The sequence below is a fragment of the Chlorocebus sabaeus genome, chromosome 6 (assembly GCF_047675955.1).
Source record: "Chlorocebus sabaeus isolate Y175 chromosome 6, mChlSab1.0.hap1, whole genome shotgun sequence".
Classification (NCBI taxonomy): domain Eukaryota; kingdom Metazoa; phylum Chordata; class Mammalia; order Primates; family Cercopithecidae; genus Chlorocebus; species Chlorocebus sabaeus.
The window spans coordinates 56,215,071-56,236,861 of NC_132909.1; the positions used below are offsets into that span (position 1 = coordinate 56,215,071).

Below are 21,791 nucleotides of genomic sequence, written 5' to 3' on the forward strand. Positions count from 1 at the left end.
AAATAAATAAAATGGAGTGATGACGAGATGAAAGTATGGATATATTAACAGCTATGTGATTGAACAAATAGAACAAAATGTTAATTGTAGAATCTAGGCCAGGCGTTGGCAACTGCAACCAGTGTATTGTTTGGGTTTTATTTTGTTTTATATTTATTTATTTATTTATAGACAGAGTCTCGCTCTGTCACCCAGGCTGGAGTTTCTGTGGCGCAATCTCGGCTCACTGCAACCTCTGCCTCCTGGATTCAAGCAATTCTCCTGCCTCAGCCTCCTCTCTGAGGAGCTGGGACTATAGGCACCCGCCACCACGCCTGGCTAATTTTTGTATTTTTAGTAGAGATGGGGGTTTCACCATATTGGTCAGGCTGGTCTCGAACTTCTGACCTCAGGTGATCCACCTACCTCGGCCCTGCAAAGTGCTAGTGCTGGGATTACAGGCGTGAGCCACCGCGCCTGGCCTCCGTGTATTGTTTGTAAATGAAGTTATGTGAATAAATTTTTATTGGCACACAGCCACATCCATTTGTTTATAAGTTGTCTATGTTTTTTTTTTTTTTTTTTTTTTTGAGACGGAATCTTGCTCTGTTGCCCAGGCTGGAGTGCAGTGGCACGCTGTTGGCTCACTGCAAGCTCTGCCTCCCGGGTTCATGCCATTCTCCTGCCTCAGCCTCTCTGAGTAGCTGGGACTACAGGCGCCCGCCACCACGCCCGGCTAATTTTTTTGTATTTTTTAGTAGAGACGGGGTTTCACCGTGTTAGCCAGGATAGTCTTGATCTCCTGACCTCGTGATCTGCCCGCCTTGGCCTCCCAAGGTGTTGGGATTGCAGGCATGAGCCGCCGCGCCCGGCCCACACTTCTAATTTTTAAATTGGTGGTTGTTCAGGCATGGTGGCTCAGGCCTGTAATCCCAACACCTTGGGAGGCTTAGGTGGGTCGATCACTTAAGCCCAGGAGTTGGAGACCTGCCTGGGCAACATGGTGGAACCTCATCCCTACCCCACAAAAATACAAAACTTAGCCAGGTGGCACACTTTCGTAGTTTCAGCTACTTGGGAGGCCAAACAGGATGATGGCTTGAGCCCAGGAGTTGGAGGCTGCATAAGCTGATCGTACCACTGCACTCCAACCTGTGCAAAAAGAGCAAGACTATCTCAAAAATAAAATAAAAAGACCAGGCGCGGTGGCTCACACCTGTAGTCCCAGCACTTTAGCAGGCCGAGGCAGGAGGATCATGAGATCAGGAGATCGAGACCATCCTGGCTAACACGGTGAAACCTTGCCTCTACTAAAATAATAAAAAATTAGCCGGGCATGGTGGCGGGTGCCTGTAGTCCCAGCTACTCAGGAGGCTGAGGCAGGAGACTGGCGTGAACCCAGGAGGTGGAGCTTGCCGTGAGCTGAGATCCGGCCACTGCACTCCAGCCTGGATGACAGAACGAGACTCCGTCTCAAAGTAATAATAATAATAATAATAAATAAAATAAATTGATTGTTGTGAAATATACCTTCGCAAGAGGATATATAACAAACATATATGGTTTAAAGAAAAAAACAACAAAATAATCCAACAATTGTGCCCCCTGGTATTTACCCAGATGCATTGAAAACTTACATCCGCACAGGCCGGGCATGGTGGCTCACGCATGTAATCCCAGCACTTTAGGAGGCTGAGGCAAGAGGATCACTTGAGGTCAGGAATTCGGGACCAGCCTGGCCAACATGGTGAAACCCTGTCTCTACTAAAAATACAAAAAGATTAGCCAGGCATGATTGTGGGCGCCAGTAGTCCTAGCTACTAGGGAGGCTGAGGCAGGAGAATCCACTATTTACTTAACAAGTCTTTAATTAATTAATTAATTAATTGAAATGGAATTTTGCTCTTGTTGCCCAGGATGGAGTACAATGGCGCGATCTTGGCTCACTGCAACCTCTGCCTCCTGGGTTCAAGCACTTCTCATGCCTCAGCCTCCCGAGTAGCTGGGATTAAAGGCATCCCCACCACACCTGACTAATTTCTTTTTCTCTTTTTTTGAGACGGAGTCTTGCTCTGTCACCCAGGCTGGAGTGCAGTGGCATAATCTCGGCTCACTGCAAGCTCCACCTCCCAGGTTCATGCCATTCTTCTGCCTCAGCCTCCCATTGCCTGGCTAATATTTTGTATTTTTAGTAGAGACAGGGTTTCACCATGTTGACCAGGCTGGTCTTGAACTCCGGATGTCAGGTGATCCACCCATCTTGGGCTCCTGGGATTACAGGCGTGAGCTGCCATGCCTGGCCTACTTATCAAGTCTTTAACTCAGTCATGTTTGTGAATAGTTCCATGGTTTTGCTATTGCAGGCAGGGCTGCTCTGAATAATCTTGTACCGGAATCCTGGGTCCGTTTGTGGGAGTTTCTCAGGGGGACATAAATCCAGGAAGTGAGTTCCTAGTTGTAGGACATGTTCATTTTTGCCTTTACTAAATGTGATGGAGGCAGCCTGTTGTAGTTTAAAGATTCAGGCTCCTTTCCCACAGGGTAAAGTGGATACCAGGAAGTGGCTGCTGTGCTAGAGATTACATTTCCCAGCAACCCTTTCATCTAGTGGAGGTCATGTGACTAGTTCTGACCAATAGGAGGCACACCAAAGCCATATTGGGATTGAGAGCCACAAGTTGGGGAGGAAGCTCACGTTTTGTTAGTGGAGGCCACATGTTGAGATGGGGGCCACATGATGGGTATGGAAGCCACATGTTGAAAGTGGAGGCCACATACTGGGAGTGGAGGCCACATGTTGGGATTGAGGGTCACAAGTTGGCAGTGAAGCCCACATATTGGGAGTGGAGGCCACATGTTGAGATGGGGGCCACATGATGGGTATGGAGGCCACATGTTGAAAGTGGAGGCCACATATTGGGAGTGGAGGCCACATGTTGAGATGGAGGCCACATGATGGGTATGGAGGCCACATGTTGGGAGCAAAGGGCACATGTTGGGATTGAGAACCACAAGTTGGGAGGAGGCCCACATTTTGTGAGTGGAGGTCACGTGTTGAGATGGAGGCCACATGATGGGTATGGAGGCCACATGTTGAAAGTGGAGGCCACATTTTGTGAGTGGAGATCACGTGTTGGGATGGAGGCCACAGGCTGGGATGGAAGCATCATGAGAAGGAAGGAAGGGGCCTGGATTGCTAAATTCTCACTTGCCTGAGCCTTCTGGGATGACTTCACCCTCCATGCTCTTTGCTTATGTGAGATATAACTCTTAGGACACAGATATTTGTTGAATTGTCTTGTTCTAACAGTTTTTCAAAGTGGTTGGCCTCTCACGTTTCTACCACTCCCCCACTTCCCACCCTCACCAGTACTCGGCATCAGCAACTTAAAGAAAAAACTTTCAATCCCAGCACTTTGGAAGGCAGAGGTGGGGGAACACGAGGTCAGGAGATTGAGATCATCCTGGTTAACAAGGTGAAACCCCGTCTCTACTAAAAATACAAAAAGTTAGCCGGGTGTGGTGGTGGGCGCCTGTAGTCCCAGCTGCTCGAGAAGCTGAGGCAGGAGAATGGTGTGAACCCAGGAGATGGAGCTTGCAGTGAGCCATGATCGTGCCACTGCACTCCAGCCTGGGCGACAGAGCGAGACTTCGTCTCAAAAAATAAAGAAAAATCTTTTGGCCTGGTGCGGTGACTCATGCCTGTAATCCCAGCACTTAGGGAGGCTGAGGCAGGTGGATCATCTGAGGTCAGGAGTTCAAGACCAGCCTGACCAATATGGGGAAACGCTGTCTCTACTAAAAAAAAAAAAAATACAAAAATTAGCCGGGTGTGGTGGCAGGCATCTGTCATCTCAGCTACTCGAGGCTGCGGCATGAGAATCGTTTGAACCCGGGAGGCAGAGGTTGCAAAAAAAGAGCTGGGCACAGTGGCTCATGACTGTAATCTCAGGACTTTGGGAAGCCAAGGTGGGCAGATCATTTGAGGCCAGGAATTCCAGACCAGCCTGGCCAATATATTGAAACCCTGCCTCTACTATAAATACAAAAATTAGCTGGGTGTGGTGGCGAGCACCTGTAATCCCAGCTACTCGGGAGGCTGAGGCAGGAGAATTTCTTGAACTCAGGAGGCAGAAACTGCAGTGAGCCGGGATCAAGTCACTGCACTCCAGCCTGGGCAACAGAGGGAAACTCCATCTCAAAAAAAAAAAAAAAAAAACAAAACCTAAGAAACTCTCTTACACAACCAGAATTCATTTATCTACTTCAGAAAATGAACACGGACACAATACTGTTATCTACTTTATATTCCATATTCAAATTTCACCAATTACCCAGTAATGTTCTTTGTGACTTTGGGCATTGTCAGACTAAAATTTTGCCAATCTGTACGGTAACCATTATTGACTTAAACATTGTCTTTAAACAAGTTCACTTTCCAAAAACATTAACGCATACCTTTACTTCAAAAGGAAATTTTATATTGCTCCACTACATGGAAAGCTACTAAATAAATAGAAAGTAAGTATAAAGACCAATACTGCCGGGTGTGGTGGCTCACGCTTATAATCCCAGCACTTTGGGAGGCCAAGGCGGGCTGATCATGAGGTCAGGAGTTCGAGACCAGCCTGGCCAACATGGTGAAACCTTGTTTCTACTAAAAATTAAAAAAATTAGCCAGGTGTGGTGGCGGGTGCCTGTAATCCCAGTTATTTGGGAGGCTGGGATAGGAGAATCGCTTGAACCCAGGAGGCAGAGGTTGTGGTAAGTGGAGGCCACACCATTGTACTCCAGCCTAGGTGACAGAGCAAGACTCCATCCTAAAAAAAAAAATTAAAAAAAAAAAAAAGAAAGAAAACAAAAAAAGCCCAATGCTAAGATGGGTATAACTCCTTTTTTTTTTTTTTTTTTTTTTTTTTTTGAGACAAGGTGTTGCTCTGTGGCCCAGGTTGGAGTGCAGTGGTGCACACATAACTCACTGCAACTTTGACTTTCTAGGCTCAAGCAATCTTCCCACCTCAGCTTCCTGAGAAGTTAAGACCACATGTGTGTACCCCCACTGGCTAACTTTTTAATGTTTTGTAGAAATAGGGTCCCCATGTTGCCTGGACTGTTTTTTTTGTTGTTGTTGTTTTGTTTTGTTTTGAGATGGAGTCTCGCTCTGTTGCCCAGGCTGGATTGCAGTGGCGAAATCTTGGCTCACTGCAACCTCCACCTCCTGGGCTCAAATGATTCTCCTGTCACAAGAATTGCTTGAACCCTGGAGGTGGAGGTTGCAGTGAGCCGAGATTGCACCATTGCTCTCCAGCCTGGGCAACAGAGCAAGACTCTGTCTCAAAAGAAAAAAAAGAAAGTCAGAGAGAGACTGGAAGAGACTGCACTGTGGCTGTGAATGTGGAGGACAGGACCCCGAGTTGAGGGACATGGGTGGCCTCTAGACACTGGATAGGGCAGGAAATGGGTTCTCTCCTGGAGCCTCGACCAGGAACATAGCTGTGATGACATCTTTAGCCTGTAAGACTCATTTCAGGGTCCTGACCTGTAGAAAGGTAAGATGGTAAGTGTGTGTTGTTCTAAGTCATTAAATTTGTGGCATCTGTTACAATAACCACTGAGAGCTCACACGCCTCTGTTTGTCACCCTCTCTCTAGCCCCTCCTCTCCTCCTAGCAGAGGCAGAGCTCTCCCCAGGCTCCCACCCACCTGCCTGGCTGCTCTGTCCTCCCCAGTCAGCACCATGATTGCCCAAGTTCTCCAGTCTGGGCTGGGCGTGGGCGCCAGTCACTACCTTACTGCCTGCTATTAAACCCTCGCCAAGATTCAGGATCTCAGCAGCTGGGTCCTGTTCCAGCTATGAGCAGAAAGGGGCCTCAGAGACCATCTGCTCCACCTACACACAGAGCGGAGACTGTTTCAAAATTACTCCATGGGGAAGGAGTCAGGGTCGCTACTAGGGAGCTGGGGTGGCAGTGGTGGTGTCTGTCTGCCCTCGTGGTCCACCTGGGGAGGGGATTTGGGGGCTAGGGCTGTGGCTAAATGGTGTATGTTTGTGGAGGGGTGCTATACAGAGCCAGGTCAAGCTTTAGTTCCTTTCCTTCCCTTCCTCCCTCCCTCCTTCCCTCCCTCCCTCCCTCCCCTCCCCTCCCCTCCCCTCCCCTCCCCTCCCCTCCCCTCCCCTCCCCCCTTCCTCCCTCCCTCCCTCCTTCCCTCCTTCCCTCCTTCCCTCCTTCCCTCCTTCCTTCCTTCCTTCCTTCCTTCCTTCCTTCCTTCCTTCCTTCCTTCCTTCCTTCCTTCCTTTCTTCTTTCCGCCTTGCCTTGCCTTGACTTGCCTTTCCTTGGAGACAGAGTCTTGCTCTGTCCCCCAGGCTGGAGTACAGTGGCGCGGTCTTGGCTCACCGCAACCTCCACTTCCCAGGTTCAAGCGATCGTCATACCTCAGCCTCCCGAGTAGCTGGGACTACAAGCACGCACCACCACACCCTGTTATTATTTTTATTTTTATTAGAGACAGGGTCTCACCATGTTGGCCAGGCTGGTCTTGAACTCCTGACCTCAAGTGATCCGCCAGCCTCGGCCTCCCAAAATGCTGGGATTACAGGTGTGAGCCACCATGCCCAGCCCCAAAACCCTCTTTTAAAAACCTAAATCAATACTTTGTAAAATTATGGTAAAAGATACATAACAGGACACTGATCATTTTAATCACCAAGTGCACAGTTCAGCAGCATTAAGCACATTCACATGTCTGTGCAGCCGTCACCACCATCCCCTCCGGAACTTTCTCATCTTCCCAAACTGAAACTCTGTTCCCAAGAAACACTCACTGCACATCCCCCTCCCCAGCCCCTCATACCCCCCATTCTACTTCCTGTCTCTGTGACTCTGAGGACTTTAGGGACTTCCTAGGAATGGGAACACACAAGATTTGTCCTTTTGTATCTGGCTTATTTCACCCAGCTTGATGTCCTCAGAGTTTATCCATGTTGTTGCCTGTGTCAGAACTTCTTTCCTTTTTCAGGGCTGAATAATATTCCATGGTATGGATGAACCACACACATTGTGTTTATCCATTCATGTACTAATTAAAACTCTAACTCAATCCCTTTAACAAAAAAAAAAAAAAAAAAAAAAAAAAAGATTTTTAGGCTGGGTACGGTGGCTCACGCCTGTAATCAGCACTTTGGGAGGTTGAGGCGGGAGGATCACCTGAGGTCATGAGATCCAGACCAGCCTGGACAACGTGGTGAAATCCCATCTCTACTAAAAATGTAGAAGTTAGCTGGACATGGTGGTGGGTGCCTGTAATCCCAGCTATTGGGAGGCTGAAGCAGGAGAATCACTTGAACCCGGGAGGCGGAGGTTGCAGTGAGCCGAGACTGTGCCATTGCACTCTAGCCTGGATGACAGGGAGAGACTCGGTCTTAACAAAAGAAAAAAAAAAAAAAGATTTTTAGGCCAGGTGCAGTGGCTCATACATGTAATCCTAGCAGTTTGGAAGGCTGAGGTGGAAGGATCGCTTGAGCTCAGGAATTAGAGACCAGCCTGGGAGACATAGTGAGAACCCGTCTCTACAAAAAAATAGAAAACATTTGCCTGGCCTGTAGTCCCAGCTACTTGGGAGGCGAAGGTGTGAGGATCAGTTGAGTCCAGGAGTTTGAAGCTGCGGTGGCCTGTGATTGCACCACTGTACTCAAGCCTGGCAACAGAGTGAGACCGTCTATCAAAAACATTTTTAAAAATTGGAATAATTATAAACTTTCAGGAACCTGCAATAATAGTATAGAACAATCCCAGGTAACCTTCACTAAGTTTCTCCCAGTGGTACCTCTTTTATGACTATACAATTTCACAACCAGAACGGTGACATAAATATGACCTATAGGCCATATTCAGATTTCAACAGCTTTTCCCATGCATTCATGTGTTAGGCAATTTTCTTTTCATATTCTCAGAAAAATGGGAGCAAATCTATGCAATACTATCACATGTATAGATTTGTGCAAACACAACCACAATTTTTTTTTTTCTCGAGATGGAGTCTCGCTCTGTCGCCCAGGCTGGTGTGCAGTGGTGCAATCTCGGCTCACTGCAAGCTCCGCCTCTCAGGTTCACGCCATTCTCCTGCCTCAGCCTTCCAAGTAGCTGGGACTACAGGCACCCACTACGCCGGGCTAATTTTTGTATTTTTAGTAGAGATGGGGTTTCACCATGTTAGCCAGGATGGTCTTGATCTCCTGAACTTGTGATCCGCCCGCCTTGGCCTCCCAAAGTGCTGGGATTACAGGAGTGAGCCACTGTGCCCGGCCGAACCACAATTGTAAAACTTAAATTTATTTTGGCCAGGGCACGGTAGCTCATACCTGTAATTCCAGCAACTGGGGAGGCAAAGGTGAGAAGATTGCTTGAGCCCAGGAGATTGACACTGCTATGAGCTAGGATTGTACCACTGCACTCCAGCCTAGGCAACGGAGCAAGACTCCATCTCTTAAAAAAATATATATTTATTATTTTATTTTTATTTTATTTAATTAGTTAATTTTTTTTTGAGACAGAGTTTCGTTCTTTTTGCCCAGGCTGGAGTGCAGCGGTGGGATTAGAGGCATGAGCCACTGCACTGGGCCAAAATATTATTATTTTAAAAAGAAAACTTTGGGGCTGGGCGCGGTGGCTCACGCCTGTAATCCCAGCACTTTGGGAGGCCAAGGTGGGTGGATCACGAGGTCAGGAGATCGAGACCATCCCGGCTAACACAGTGAAACCCTGCCTCTACTAAAAATACAAAACAATTAGCCGGGCATAGTAGTGGGTGCCTGTAGTCCCAGCTACTCGGGAGGCTGAGGCAGGAGAATGGTGTGAACCCGGGAGGCGGAGCTTGCAGTGAGCCGAGATCACGTCACTGCACTCCAGTCAGGGCAACAGAGCGAGACTCCATTACAAAAAAAAAAAAAAAGAAAGCCGGGCGCGGTGGCTCAAGCCTGTAATCCCAGCACTTTGGGAGGCCGAGGTGGGTGGATCACGAGGTCAGGAGATCGAGACCATCCTGGCTAACACGGTGAAACCCCATCTCTACTAAAAATATTAAAAAAAAATTAGCTGGGCGTGGTGGCAGGCGCCTGTAGTCCCAGCTACTCGGGAGGCTGAGGCAGGAGAATGGCGTGAACCCAGGAGGCGGAGCTTGCAGTGAGCCGAGATAGTGCCACTGCACTCCAGCCTGGGCGACAGAGCAAGACTCCGCCTCAAAAAAAAAAAAAAAAAAAAAGAAAAAGAAAACTTTGGCCGGGCCGGGTGGCTAACGCCTGTAATCCCAACTACTCAGAAGGCTCAGGCAAGAGAATTGCTTGAACCTGGGAGGCAGAGGTTGCAGTGAGCCGAGATCATGCTACTGCACTCCAGCCTGGGAAACAGAGCAAACGCCATCTCAAAAAAAAAAAAAAAAAAAAGGAAACTTTGTAACCCTACTGTGAATGGAAAGTAGATACGGCTTACCATTAATACAAGTTTATCAAAAAATAAATACAATGTAAACAAATCATGCTACTAAATTCCAAGCGAGTGCTGTTGCTTAATGAAGGGCTTTTCTTTTTTGTCAAAGTCATTAAGTGTTAAGAGACATAAAACATATTAGCACTGACTGAGCCTCTCTCCTCCAAGAATTGGAAATTGAAAAAGTTGATTACTTTCAGACAGTTCAGGGATTATTATTATTACTATTATTATTTTTTTTTTTTGAGAGGGAGTTTCGCTCTGTCACCCAGGCTGGAGTGCAGTGGTGCAATCTTGGCTCACTGCAACCTCCGCTTTCTGGGTTTAAGCAATTCTCCTGCCTCAGCCTCCTGAGTAGCTGAGATTATAGGTGTGTGCCACGACACCAGGCTAATTTTTGTGTTTTTAGTAGAGACGGCGTTTCACCATGTTGTCCAGGCTAGTCTTGAACTCCTGACCTCAAATGATCCACCTGCCTCAGCCTCCCAGAGTGCTGGGATTACAGGCATGAGCCACCACGCCTGGCCCAGTTCAGTGATTTGGAATGCAGGGCAACATAGCACCACAATTTATCTTTCTTTCTTTTTCTTTTTCTTTTTCTGTTCTGTTCTTTTTCTTTTTTTTTTTTTTGAGTCGGAGCCTCGCTCTGTCACCCGGGCTGAAGCGCAGTGGCGTGATCTCGGCTCACTACAACCTCTGCCTCCCAGGTTCAAGCAATTTTCCTGCCTCAGCCTCCCGAGTAGCTGGGACTACAGACGTGTGCCACCACGCCTGGCTAATTTTTTATATTTTTAGTAGAGACGGGGTTTCACCATGTTAGCTAGGATGGTCTTGATCTCCTGACCTCGTGATCTGCCTGCCTTGGCTTCGTGAAGTGCTGGGATTACAGGCATGAGCCACCGCGCCCAGCCCACAGTTTATGTTTCTTTTTTTTTTTTTTTTTTTTTTTTTTTTTTTTGAGACGGAGTCTTGCTCTGTGCCCCAGGCTGGAGTGCAGTGGCGCGATCTCGGCTCACTGCAAGCTCCGCCTCCCGGGTTTACACCATTCTCCTGCCTCAGCCTCCCGAGTAGCTGGGACTACAGGCGCCCGCCACCTCGCCCGGCTAATTTTCTTGTATTTTTAGTAGAGACGGGGTTTCACTGTGTTAGCCAGGATGGTCTCGATCTCCTGACCTCGTGATCCGCCCGTCTCGGCCTCCCAAAGTGCTGGGATTACAGGCTTGAGCCACCGCGCCCGGCCACAGTTTATCTTTCTATGGAAACATCGTGTCAGCTCACTAAATCTTCACAACAGGCCTGAGAGGGCAGTACCATTATTATTTTCACCACTTTACAGGTGAGGAAACTGAGGCGTCAGACGGGTGGTGTGGCTTGCCTGTCTCTATCATTTCCTAATTGTGTGATTTATGGTAAGTTCCCTAACTTCTCTGGGCTTTAGTTTCCTTGCTAGTGGTTATTAGCAAGAGATAGGATCGCATGAGCTCAGGATTTCAAGGCTACAGTGAACTATGCTCTGCACTCCAACCTGGGCAACAGAGCAAGACACTGTCCCAAAAGAGAAAAAGAGGCCAGGTGCAGTGGCTCACGCCTGTAATCCCAGCACTTTAGGAAGCCGAGACGGGTGGAGTTCGAGACCAGCCTGGCCAACATGGTGAAACCCCGTCTCTACTAAAAATACAAAAATTGGCCGGACGTGCTGGTGGGTGCCTGTAAATCCAGCTACTCGGAAGGCTGAGGCAGGGGAATTGCTTGAACCCGGGAGGCGGAGGTTGCAGTGCACTGAGATCATGCCATTGCACGCCAGCCTGGGCCACAAGAGCAAAACTCTGTCTCAAAAAAAAAAAAAAAAAAAAAAAAGAAAAGAAAAGAAAAAGAAAAGGGATAACAATAGTTCCTGGCTTAGGATTTTTTTTTTTTTTTTTTTTGAGACAGAGTCTTGCTCTGTCACCCAGGCTGGAGTGCAGTGACACGATTTCGGCTCACTGCAAGCTCCTTCTCCTGGGCTCATGCCATTTTCCTGCCTCAGCCTCCCAAGTAGCTGGGACTACAGGCACCCGCCAACATGCCCAGCTAATTTTTTGTATTTTTAGTAGAGACGGGGTTTCACCGTGTTAGCCAGGATGGTCTGGATCTCCTGACCTCATGATCCACCCACTTCAGCCTCCCAAAGTGCTGGGATTACAGGCGTGAGCTACCACGTCTGGGGTAGGATTGTTAAGAACATTAAATGAAGGCTGGGCACGGTGGCTCACGCTTGTAATCCCAGCACTTTGGGAAGTTGAGACAGATCACAAGGTCAGGAGTTCGAGGTCAGCCTGGTCAATATGGTGAAACCCCGGCTCTAATACAATACAAAAGTTAGCCAAGTGTGATGGTGGGTGCCTGTAGTCCCAGCTACTAAGGAGGCTGAGGCTGAGGCAGGGGAACGGCGTGAACCCGGGAGGCAGAGCTTGCAGTGAGCGGAGATCGCGCCACTACACTCCAGCCTGGGCGACAGAGCGAGAATCCATTTCAAAAAAAAAAAAAAGAACATTAAATGAGATGATACTGAACATCAAGCACTTAAAAAAGAAAAATAATAAGTAATATAATTAATTAGTTATTAAATTATATGTTAATTATTATATCACATTATTATATTAAAAATAATACACTAAAATATTTAATATATTATATAAAATATTATTTTTAATATAGTAATTTTATATTTTGATATAATAATATTGCTATTATATAATAAGTAATTACATAATAGTATTGTTATGCACACTTTTGCTAACTGCTTGCTAAGGCCAGGCTCTTTTATTTATTTATTTATTTTTGAGACGGAGTCTTGCTCTGTTGCCGGATCTCAGCTCACTGCAAGCTCCGCCTCCCGGGTTTACGCCATTCTCCTGCCTCAGCCTCCCGAGTAGCTGGGACTACAGGCGCCCACCACTGCGCCCGGCTAATTTTTTGTATTTTTTAGTAGAGACGGGGTTTCACCATGTTAGCCAGGATGGTCTCGATCTCCTGACCTCGTGATCCGCCCGTCTCGGCCTCTCAAAGTGCTGGGATTACAGGCTTGAGCCACCGCGCCCGGCCAGGCCAGGCTCTTTTAATTATAATAATAATAATTGTTATTATTCCCACAAAGTTGACTTAAAGTTCAAGGCCAGCTTCAGTAAGAAAACTCACTACCATCCATCGAGCGCCTACTCTGACATAGGCAGTGAGCTAAGCCTTTGACATGCTTTATCTCCATCTTCCTTTGTTGAGGTTGGTTCTGTCACCATCCTCTCCGTATGACAGGTGAGCAAAAAGAGGATCAGAGAGGTAAATTCACTCGCCCAAGGTCACACAGCTTAAAGCAGAGGAACTCAGGCCAGGTGAGTTGGCTCATGCGTATATAATCCCGGCACTTTGGGACGCTGAGGCGGGCAGATGACCTGAGGTCAGGAGTTTGAGACCAGCTTGACCAACATGGTGAAATCCTATCTCTACTAAAATACAAAAAAAAATTAGCTATGTGTGGTAGCGGGTGCCTGTCATCCCAGCTACTTGGAAGGCTGAGGTAGGAGAATCGCTTGAACCCAGGAGGCGGAGATTGCAGTGAACTGAGATCGCACCACTGCACTCCAGTCTGGGTGACAGAGCCAGACTCCATCTCAATTAAAAAAAAAAAAAAAAAAAAAAAGGCAAGTAGAGGAACTCAGCATTCAAACCCAAGCCTGTGTCACTCAGAGCTTTCCGCAACCCTTGGAAGCCAGGACTGTGGATCCTAGACCTGAAACCTCAAAGGTTTCCTCTCCTCACAGAGGCTTTGAAGTGGCTTCTGGTGGAAGATGGGACATTCTGAGCAGATGAGGTCTTCACTCTCTAAGAGTTGGGGGCCTCAATCCAGCCCCACTTTCCCTAGCCGAAACAGGAAGTCGGAGGTCCTTGAAGGGGAAATGAATGTCATGGTTACAGAGACAAGGATTTCAGGGGAGCTGAGCTGAGCCCACTGGGGTAGGTGTCCAACTGCTGCCCCAACCTAGGCAGCAGCAACGTGTGGCTTTGGATGGTGCCAGGGCAGTAAAACCTGAGTTCAGAGCCAGCCTAGGGTTACCACCTGTGTGCCCTCTCCAATGATTGTGCTTCATCCCTCTGTTTACTCGTCTGTAAACTTGGGCTAGCCATGCTACTCATCTCAATGGACTCTACGTTATTATTTTTGAATGACAGTTCTAAAAACAGTCCCCTCCCTTCAATCCCAGCACCTTGGGAGGCTGAGGCATGAGGATCACTTGAGCCCAGGAGTTCGAGACCAGCCTTGGCAACATGGCAAGATCATGACTTTACAAAATATAAAATATATATTAAAAAAATTAGCTAGGCATGGTGGCAGACTGTGCCTGTGGTCCCAGCTGCTTGGGAGGCTAAAGCAGGAATGTTGCTGGAGCCCAGTTGTTTGAGGCTGCGGTGAGCTATGACTGTGCTACTGCACTCCAGCCTGGCTGACAGAGCAAGACCCTGACTCTAACAAATAAGTATATAAAAAATAGTCCAGGTGTGGTGGCTCACACTTGTAATCCTCGCACTGTGGGAGGCTGAGGTAGGCGGATTGCTTGAGGTCAGTAGTTGGAGACCAGCCTAGGCAACATGGTGAAACCCTGCCTCTACTAAAAATACAAAAATTAGTTGGGTGTGGTGGTGGGTGCCTGTCATCCCAGTTACTTGGGAGGCTGAGGCAGGAGAATTGCTTGAACCTGGGAGGTGGAGGTTGCAGTGAGCTGGGAGACTGCGCCATTGCACTCCAGCCTGGGCAACAGAGTGAGACACCATCTCAAAACAAAAACAAAACAAAATAAAACAAACAAACAAAAAAATTAGCCAGGCGTGGTCGCAGCATGTGCCTGTAGTCCTGGCTACTTAGGAGGCTGAGGCAGGAGTATTGCTTGAGCCCAGGAGTTTGAGGCTGCGGTGAGCTATGATGATGCCACTGTACTCCAGCCTGAGCAACAGAGCAAGACCCTAACTCTAATAAATAAATAAGTACATAAAAAATAAAAACAGTTGCCTGCACTATCCCCCACCCCAGTTCCTATTCCTGGGGAGTCTGGATGGGAGGCCTCTTCCCTGCGTAAACCTGCCCCCTGCCCTGCCTGGACAGTGCTAGCCCCATGGCTTATGCCCAGGGCTGCTCTCACTGCACAGCCAGGCTGCCCTGGTGCAACTGGGGAGCGGCCCAGCAGGTTTTTCCTCTCAGTCTGCCTGCCGCGGGGCACCGGGCTGTCCTCTCCCCGCCTCACCAGGGCCCGGCCTTCCCAAACTTGCCTTCTCCTCTCTGCCGGGCACAGCCGGCTGGCGGTGGCCACTGAGACAAGATGCCTAGCATCTTCGCCTATCAGAGCTCCGAGGTGGACTGGTGTGAGAGCAACTTCCAGTACTCGGAGCTGGTGGCTGAGTTCTACAACACGGTGAGTGAGCGGGTGTGTGAAGGAGTCTCTCCAGTTGCCGGTTCGAATCCCGGTTCCTCCCCATACATCCTTACTGGGGAATCTTGCTGGAGTGGTTTCCCTGTCTGAGCCCTAGTTTTCTCATCTGTTAGCCAAAGAGTGCCAGCTTTCATTCATTTACTCGTCTTTACTTGATGCCAGGCTCTGTGGTAGGTTTTAGAGACACATCGGTGGCCAGGAAAAGAGCCGGTCTCTGTCTTCCCTAAGCTAACGCTGATGTGACTGCAGGCATTTGCAACCGGGAGGGATGGTGTCTTCTTGGGGGCAAAGAGGTAGCTGTGGTTGGGGGAAGCAGAGGGCGCCCTTGAGCCAGAGGGAATGGGCCAATCAGGAAAGGTTTCCTGGAAGAGGTGACTGTGTCTGTCTTGTTTGCAGCTGTACCCTCTGACCAACTTGTCCCGGTGTGCCCAGGACTATCCTGGTTTCTGTATTTAAAAAGTTCTACCTCTTGGCTGGGCGCGGTGGCACACGTCCGTAATCCTAGCACTTTGGGAGGCCAAGGTGGGTGGATTGCCTGAGCTCAGGAGTTTGAGATCACCCTGGGCAGCGTGGTGAAAGCCCATCTTTACTAAAATAAAAAATTAGCTGGGTACAGTGTCAGGCATCTGTAGTCCAAGCTACTCAGGAGGCTAAGGCATGAGAATCGCTTGAACCCAGGAGGCAGAGGTTGCGGTGAGCTGAGATCGTGCCATCGCACAGCAGTCTAGGTGAAAGAGCGAGACTGTTTCACAAAGAAAAAAAAAAAAAGTCCCACCTCCTGGGAAACCCCTCAGTTCTGGGCATTCTGTGTGGTCTTCTTTTTCCCTGTTAAAACACCACACGGGAAGTGCTAAAAAGTCATGGATGTACCTAGCGCCATGGCTCATGCCTGTAACCCCAGCAATTTGGAAGGCCGAGGCAGGAGGATCGCTTGAGCCCAGGAGTTCCAGACCAGCCTGGGCAACATAACAAGACCGTGTCTCTACAAAAAGTTTTTAAAAATTAGCTGGGAGTGGTGGTGCGTGCTTGTAGTTCCAGCTACTTGGGAGGCTGAGGTGGGAGGATTTCTTGAACCCAAGAAGTGGAGGCTGCAGTGAGCTGAGGTCATACTGCTGCACTCCAGTCTGGGCGACAGAGGGAGACCCTGTCTCAAAAAAAAAAAAAAAAGGAAAAGACCAGGCACGGTGGCTCATGCCTGTAATCCCAGCACTTTGGGAGGCTGAGGTAGGCTGATCACCTGAGGTCAGGAGTTTGAGACCAGCCTGGCCAACATGGTGAAACCCCGTCTCTACTAAAAATACAAAAATTAGCCGGGCATGGTGGCAGGTGCCTGTAGTCCCAGCTACTCAGGAGGCTGAGGCAGGAGAATCACTTGAACCCGGGAGGCGGAGCTTGCAGTGAGCCAAGATTGCGTCACTGCACTCCAGCCTGGGATTACAGGTGCCCACCACCACGCCTGGCTAATTTTTGTATTTTTAGTAGAGACAGGGTTTCGCCATGTTGGCCAGGCTGGTCTGGAGCTCCCAACCTCAGGTGATCCGCCCACCTCAGCCTCCCAAAGTGCTGGGATTACAGGCATGAGCCACCACGCCCGGCCTCGTAGTGCTTAGTTCTATGCCCTGCACATAACCCCTGCTCGGTGAGCAAAAGAGTGCTTGCTGGCCGGGTGCAATTGCTCACACCTGTAATCCCAGCACTTTGGGAGGCCGAGGGGAGTGGATCATGAGGTCAAGAGATCAAGACCATCCTGGACAACATGGTGAAACGCCGTCTGTACTAAAAATACAAAAAATTAGCCAGGCGTGGTGCCGGGTACCTGTAATCCCAGCTACTCAGGAGGCTGAGGCAGGAGAATCACTTGAACCTGGGAGGCGGAGCTTGCAGTGAGCCAAGACTGCGTCACTGCACTCCAGCCTGGCGACAGAGTGAGACTTCATCTCAAAAGGAAAAAAAAAAAAAAAAAGAGTGCTTGCTGTGTACCAGGCATGGCCCCAAACATTTTACATGAAACACCTCCTTTAATCTGCACAGTGGCGTTGGGAGTTAGACGCAATCTATATGATATAGACTTCTTCCCATTTTCCAGGTGATGAAACAGGTGTTCAAGGAGTTTGAAGGCTGTGCTCAGGGTCACCCTGGTTATTAGAGCCAGGACTTAAAACTTGGTGAGTCCAGGAGACTTCTTTGGGAGGAGGGTCGGAGGCTCAGTTCTAGGATGCTCAGGTTGCTCTGATCCTGTTACCTTTGACCCCGGGGTTTCCCATATCTGGGAAGTGGGATTATGAGACTCCGGGATCCTCATGGTCTCACCGATTCTTTCTCTTCCTTGGCCAGAGATGGTTTCGGGTCCTCAGCAGTTCCACCTGTAATGTGGCAGGGAGCTGAATGATTGGCTCTCGGAGGCTGAGATGATGGGTAAGGACTCTAGAGCTCTTCTCTCTGGAGTCCCCGGCATCCACTGCGGTACAGTGTTCTCTTTTCATCCCACCTCCAGATGAGAGCCCCTGCAGAAGGCGCTGGGAGGCTGGGTGTGGTGGCTCTCACCTTTATTCCTAGTACTTTGGAAGGTCAGGACAGGAGGATCACTTGAGGCCAGAAGTTCAAGACTACCCTGGGCGGCCGGGCGCGGTGGCTCACACCTGTAATCCCAGCACTTTGGGAGGCCGAGACGGGCAGATCACGAGGTCAGGAGATCGAGACCATCCTGGCTAACAAGGTGAAACCCCGTCTCTACTAAAAAAAAATACAAAAAACTAGCCGGGCGAGGTGGCGAGTGCCTGTGGTCCCAGCTACTCGGGAGGCTGAGGCAGGAGAATGGCGTGAACCCGGGGGCGGAGCTTGCAGTGAGCTGAGATCTGGCCACTGCACTCCAGCCTGGGCGACAGAGCGAGACTCCGTCTCAAAAAAAAAAAAAAAAAAAAAAAAAAAGACTACCCTGGGCAACATGGCAAGATCCAGTCCCTACACAAAATTTAAAAACTACCTGTGGGCTGGGCATCGCTGGCTCACACCTGTAATCCCAGCATTTTCAGAGGCCAAGGCGGGTAGATCACTTGAAGTCAGGAGTTTGAGACCAGCCTGGTCAACATGGTGAAACCCCATCTCTACTAAAAATACAAAAATTAGCTGGGCATGGTGGCGCATGCCTATAATCCCTGCTACTGGGGAGGTTTAGGCACGAGAATCACTTGAATCTGGGAGGTGGAGGTTGCAGTGAGCTGAGATCACACCATTACACTCCAGCCTGGGTGACAGAGCAAGACTCCATCTCAAAAAATTGAAAATTAAAAAATTTTGTTTTTGTTTTTGTTTTTTCGAGATGGAGTCTTGCTCAGTCACCCAGGCTGGAGTGCAGTGGCCTGATCTCAGCTCACTGCAAGCTCCGCTTCCCGGGTTCACGCCATTCTCCTGCCTCAGCCTCCCGAGTAGCTGGGACTACAGGTGCCCGCCACCTCGCCTGGCTAATTGTTTTGTGCTTTTAGTAGAGACGGGGTTTCACCGTGTTATCCAGGATGGTCTCGATCTCCTGACCTCGTGGTCCACCCGTCTCGGCCTCCCAAAGTGCTGGGATTAGAGGCGTGAGCCACCGCACCCAGCCAAAAATTACAAATTAAAAAATTAAAAATAAAATAAAAATGAAAACTATCTGGTAGGCTGAGGCAGGAGGATTGCTTGAGTCCAGGAGTTTGAAGCTGCAGTACCCTGTTACTGCATCACCGTATTCCAGCCTGGGCAACAGAGCGAGATCCTGTCTCTAAAAAATAAAAGGCATCTAGAAAGGGCTGATTCAGGTGTGTGCTGAGCCTGAGTATAGCTGTGTGTTCTTACTGCATGCAAAATTGTCCTCCACTGGATTCTCCTGTAGCCTGTCCCCAAATAAAATAAATTGAGCCACCTGTAGCTACCTGGTAAGGCTGCAAGTGTCAAACTCCTCTGATCACGACACCTATTAGGAAAGAGATTTTACATCATCATCGTCCCATACCTGCCTTTCCAGATGTGTATCATACAGAAACAAAAGTTGCACAAAATGAGACTTACCTTTCCCTGGTACAAACACACCCGGTTCGGTTCTATTCTATTCTATTCTATTCTATTCTATTCTATTCTATTCTATTCTATTCTATCAAAAAGCCTCTATTCAAGCAGGTCAGGGGATGAGGAATAGAATCAATAGAATCAGAGTTATGTGAGAAAGGGCTTTCCCAAGACCTTCTCCTCCAAAACTCTTCTGAGTATCCCAAACCTATAGCTAATAAATCATACAGTTCAAAAGGGTGGGGTGGGTGGCAGCATTTTTCTTTTCATGTTTATTTTATTTTATTTTTATTTTACTGTTTTTAGAGACACTGTCTCACTCTATTGCCCAGCCTGGAATGCAGTGGTGCCATCATAGCTGACTGCAGCCTTGAGCTCCTGGGCTTAAGTGATCCTCCTGCCTCAGCCTTCAAAGTAGCTGGAACCACAGGTGCGTGCCACCAAACACAGCTAATTTTTAAATTTTTATACAGATGGGTGCTGGGCACAGTGGCTCACACATGTAATCCCAGCACTTTGGAAGGCCGAGGTGGGTCAATCACTTGAGCTCAGGAGTTCAAGACCAGCCTGCACAACATGATGAAACCCCATTTCTATCAAAAAAAAAAAAAAATTAACTGGACATGGTGGCATGCATCCGTAGTCCCAGCTACTCGGAAGACTGAGGCAGGAGAATTGCTTGAACCTGGGAGGTGGAGGTCACAGTGAGTGGCGATGGTGCCACTGCACTGCAGCCTGTGTGACGGAGTGAGACCCTGTCTAAAAAAAACTGTTTTGTATAGAGATGGGATCTTGCTATGCTGCCCAGGCTGGGCTCAAGTAATCCTTGTGCCTTCATTTCCCAAAGTGATAGGATTACAGACATGAGCCACTGCACCCAGTGCCAACCTTTTCTGTACAGGGCTAGCTAGTAAATATTTTTGACTTTTCTTTTGAGACAGAGTCTCACTCTGTTGCCCAGGCTGGAGTGCAGTGGTGCAATCTCTGTCTTGGTTCATTGCAACCTCCGTCTCCCTGGTTTAAGCAATTTTCCTGTCTCAGCCTCCCGAGTAGCTGGAACTAAAGGCACCTGACACCACGCCTGGCTAACTTTGGTATTTTTAGTAGAGACGGGGTTTCACCATGTTGCCCAGGTTGGTCTTGAACTCTTGACCTCAGGTGATCCACCCTTCTTGGCCTCCCAAAGTGCTGGGATTACAGCCATGAGCCACCAGACCCGGTCAACATTTTTGGCTTTGTGGGCCATCCAGACTCTGTCTCAACTACACAACTATGCCACTGTGGCTGAAAACCAGCCATAGATAATAGATAAATAAATGGGTGTGGCTGTATGACAATAATTGGGTGTGGCTGTATGATAAATAGGTGTGACTGTATGATAATAAATGGGTGTGGCTGGAGTTTCAGACCAGCCTGAGCAATATAGTGAGACTCCATCACTACAAAAAATTTAATAATAATAATAATAATAAAAAGGCTGGGCATGGTGGCCCATGCCTGTAATCCCAGCACTTTGGGAGGCCGAGGCGGGCGGATCACGAGGTCAGGAGATTGAGACCATCCTGGCTAACATGGTGAAACCCATCTCTACTAAAAATATAAAATAGCCGGGCGTGGTGGCGGGCACCTGTGGTCCTAGCTACTTGGGAGGCTGAGGCAGGAGAATGGCGTGAACCCAGGAGGCGGGGCTTGCAGTCAGTCGAGATCGCGCCACTGCACACCAGCCTGGGGGACAGAGTAAGAATCTGTCTCTAAAAAAAACCCAAAACACCGAGCATGGTGGCTCACACTTGTGGTCCCAGCTACTCTGGAGGCTGAGGCAGAAGGATTGCTTGAGCCCAGGAGTTCAAGGCTGCAGTGAGCTATGATTGCACCACTGCACTCCAGCCTGAGCGACAGAACCAGACCCTGCCTCAAAACAAAACAAAAACAGACTCAACAACAGAAAACAAACAGTACCATGGAAACCAAGTCTAAAAAGAATGAGTAGATGTCCTCTAAGGCTTTGAATTTTGTTTGTTTGTTTTAGTGATAGGGTCTTGCTCTGTTGCCCTGCCTGGAGTACAGCAGTGTGATCATAGCTTACTGCAGCCTTGAACTCTTGGGCTCCAGTGATCCTCCTGCCTCAGTCCCGGGAGTAGCTGGGATTACAGGCATGAGCCACCATGCCCAGCTCAAGGCTTTGGGGGCAGAGGGAATAGCATATGTAAAGGTCTTTGTTGTTGTTGTTCTTGTTGTCTTGAGGTGGAATCTGGCTTTGTCGCCCAGGCTGTAGTGCAGTGGCACGATCTCGGCTCATTGCAACCTCTGCCTCCCAGGTTCAAGCCATTCTTCTGCCTCAGCCTCCTGAGTAGCTGGGATTACAGCACCTGCCACCATGGCTAGCTACTTTCTTCTTGTTTTTTGTTTTTGTTTTTGTTTTTTTGAGACAGAGTCTTGCTCTGTCGCCCAGGCTGGAATGCAGTGGTGCAATCTCGGCTCACTGCAAGCTCCGCCTCTCGGGTTCACACCATCCTCCTGCCTCAGCCTCCCGAGTAGCTGGGACTACAGATGCACACCACCATGCCCGCCTCATTTTTGTATTTTTAGTAGAGATGGGGTTTCACCGTGTTAGCCAGGATGGTCTTGATCTCCTGGCCTCATGATCCGCCCGCCTCGGCCTCCCAAAGGGCTGGGATTACAGGCGTGAGCCACCGTGCCCAGCCTCTCACCCTCTTTTTTTGAAAAATGTATTTTGGCCGGATGTGGTGGCTCACACCTGTAATCCCAACACTTTGGGAGGCTGAGGCAGGTGGATCACTTGAGCACAGGAGTTCAAGACCAGTCTTGCCAA

At 48.8% G+C, this 21,791-nt stretch overlaps 1 protein-coding gene across 3 annotated transcripts in view; it reads left to right on the plus strand.

The window, feature by feature from the left end:
• Positions 1-21,791, plus strand: part of ACER1 (alkaline ceramidase 1) — a 41,439-nt gene that overhangs the window by 5,320 nt on the left and 14,328 nt on the right. The window contains exon 2 of one of the 3 annotated variants that reach the window (XM_073017057.1): positions 19,265-19,388. The exons of 1 other annotated variant lie outside the window; for it this stretch is intronic. Coding sequence is in view for 1 of the 2 variants with exons in the window: in XM_037994456.2 (XP_037850384.2) it covers positions 14,810-14,902 (93 nt within the window). In the remaining variant the exon portion in view is untranslated. Of the gene's footprint in view, positions 1-13,885; positions 14,903-19,264; positions 19,389-21,791 lie in introns of those variants that run through there. One more of the 3 variants, XM_037994456.2, reaches the window with a different exon arrangement.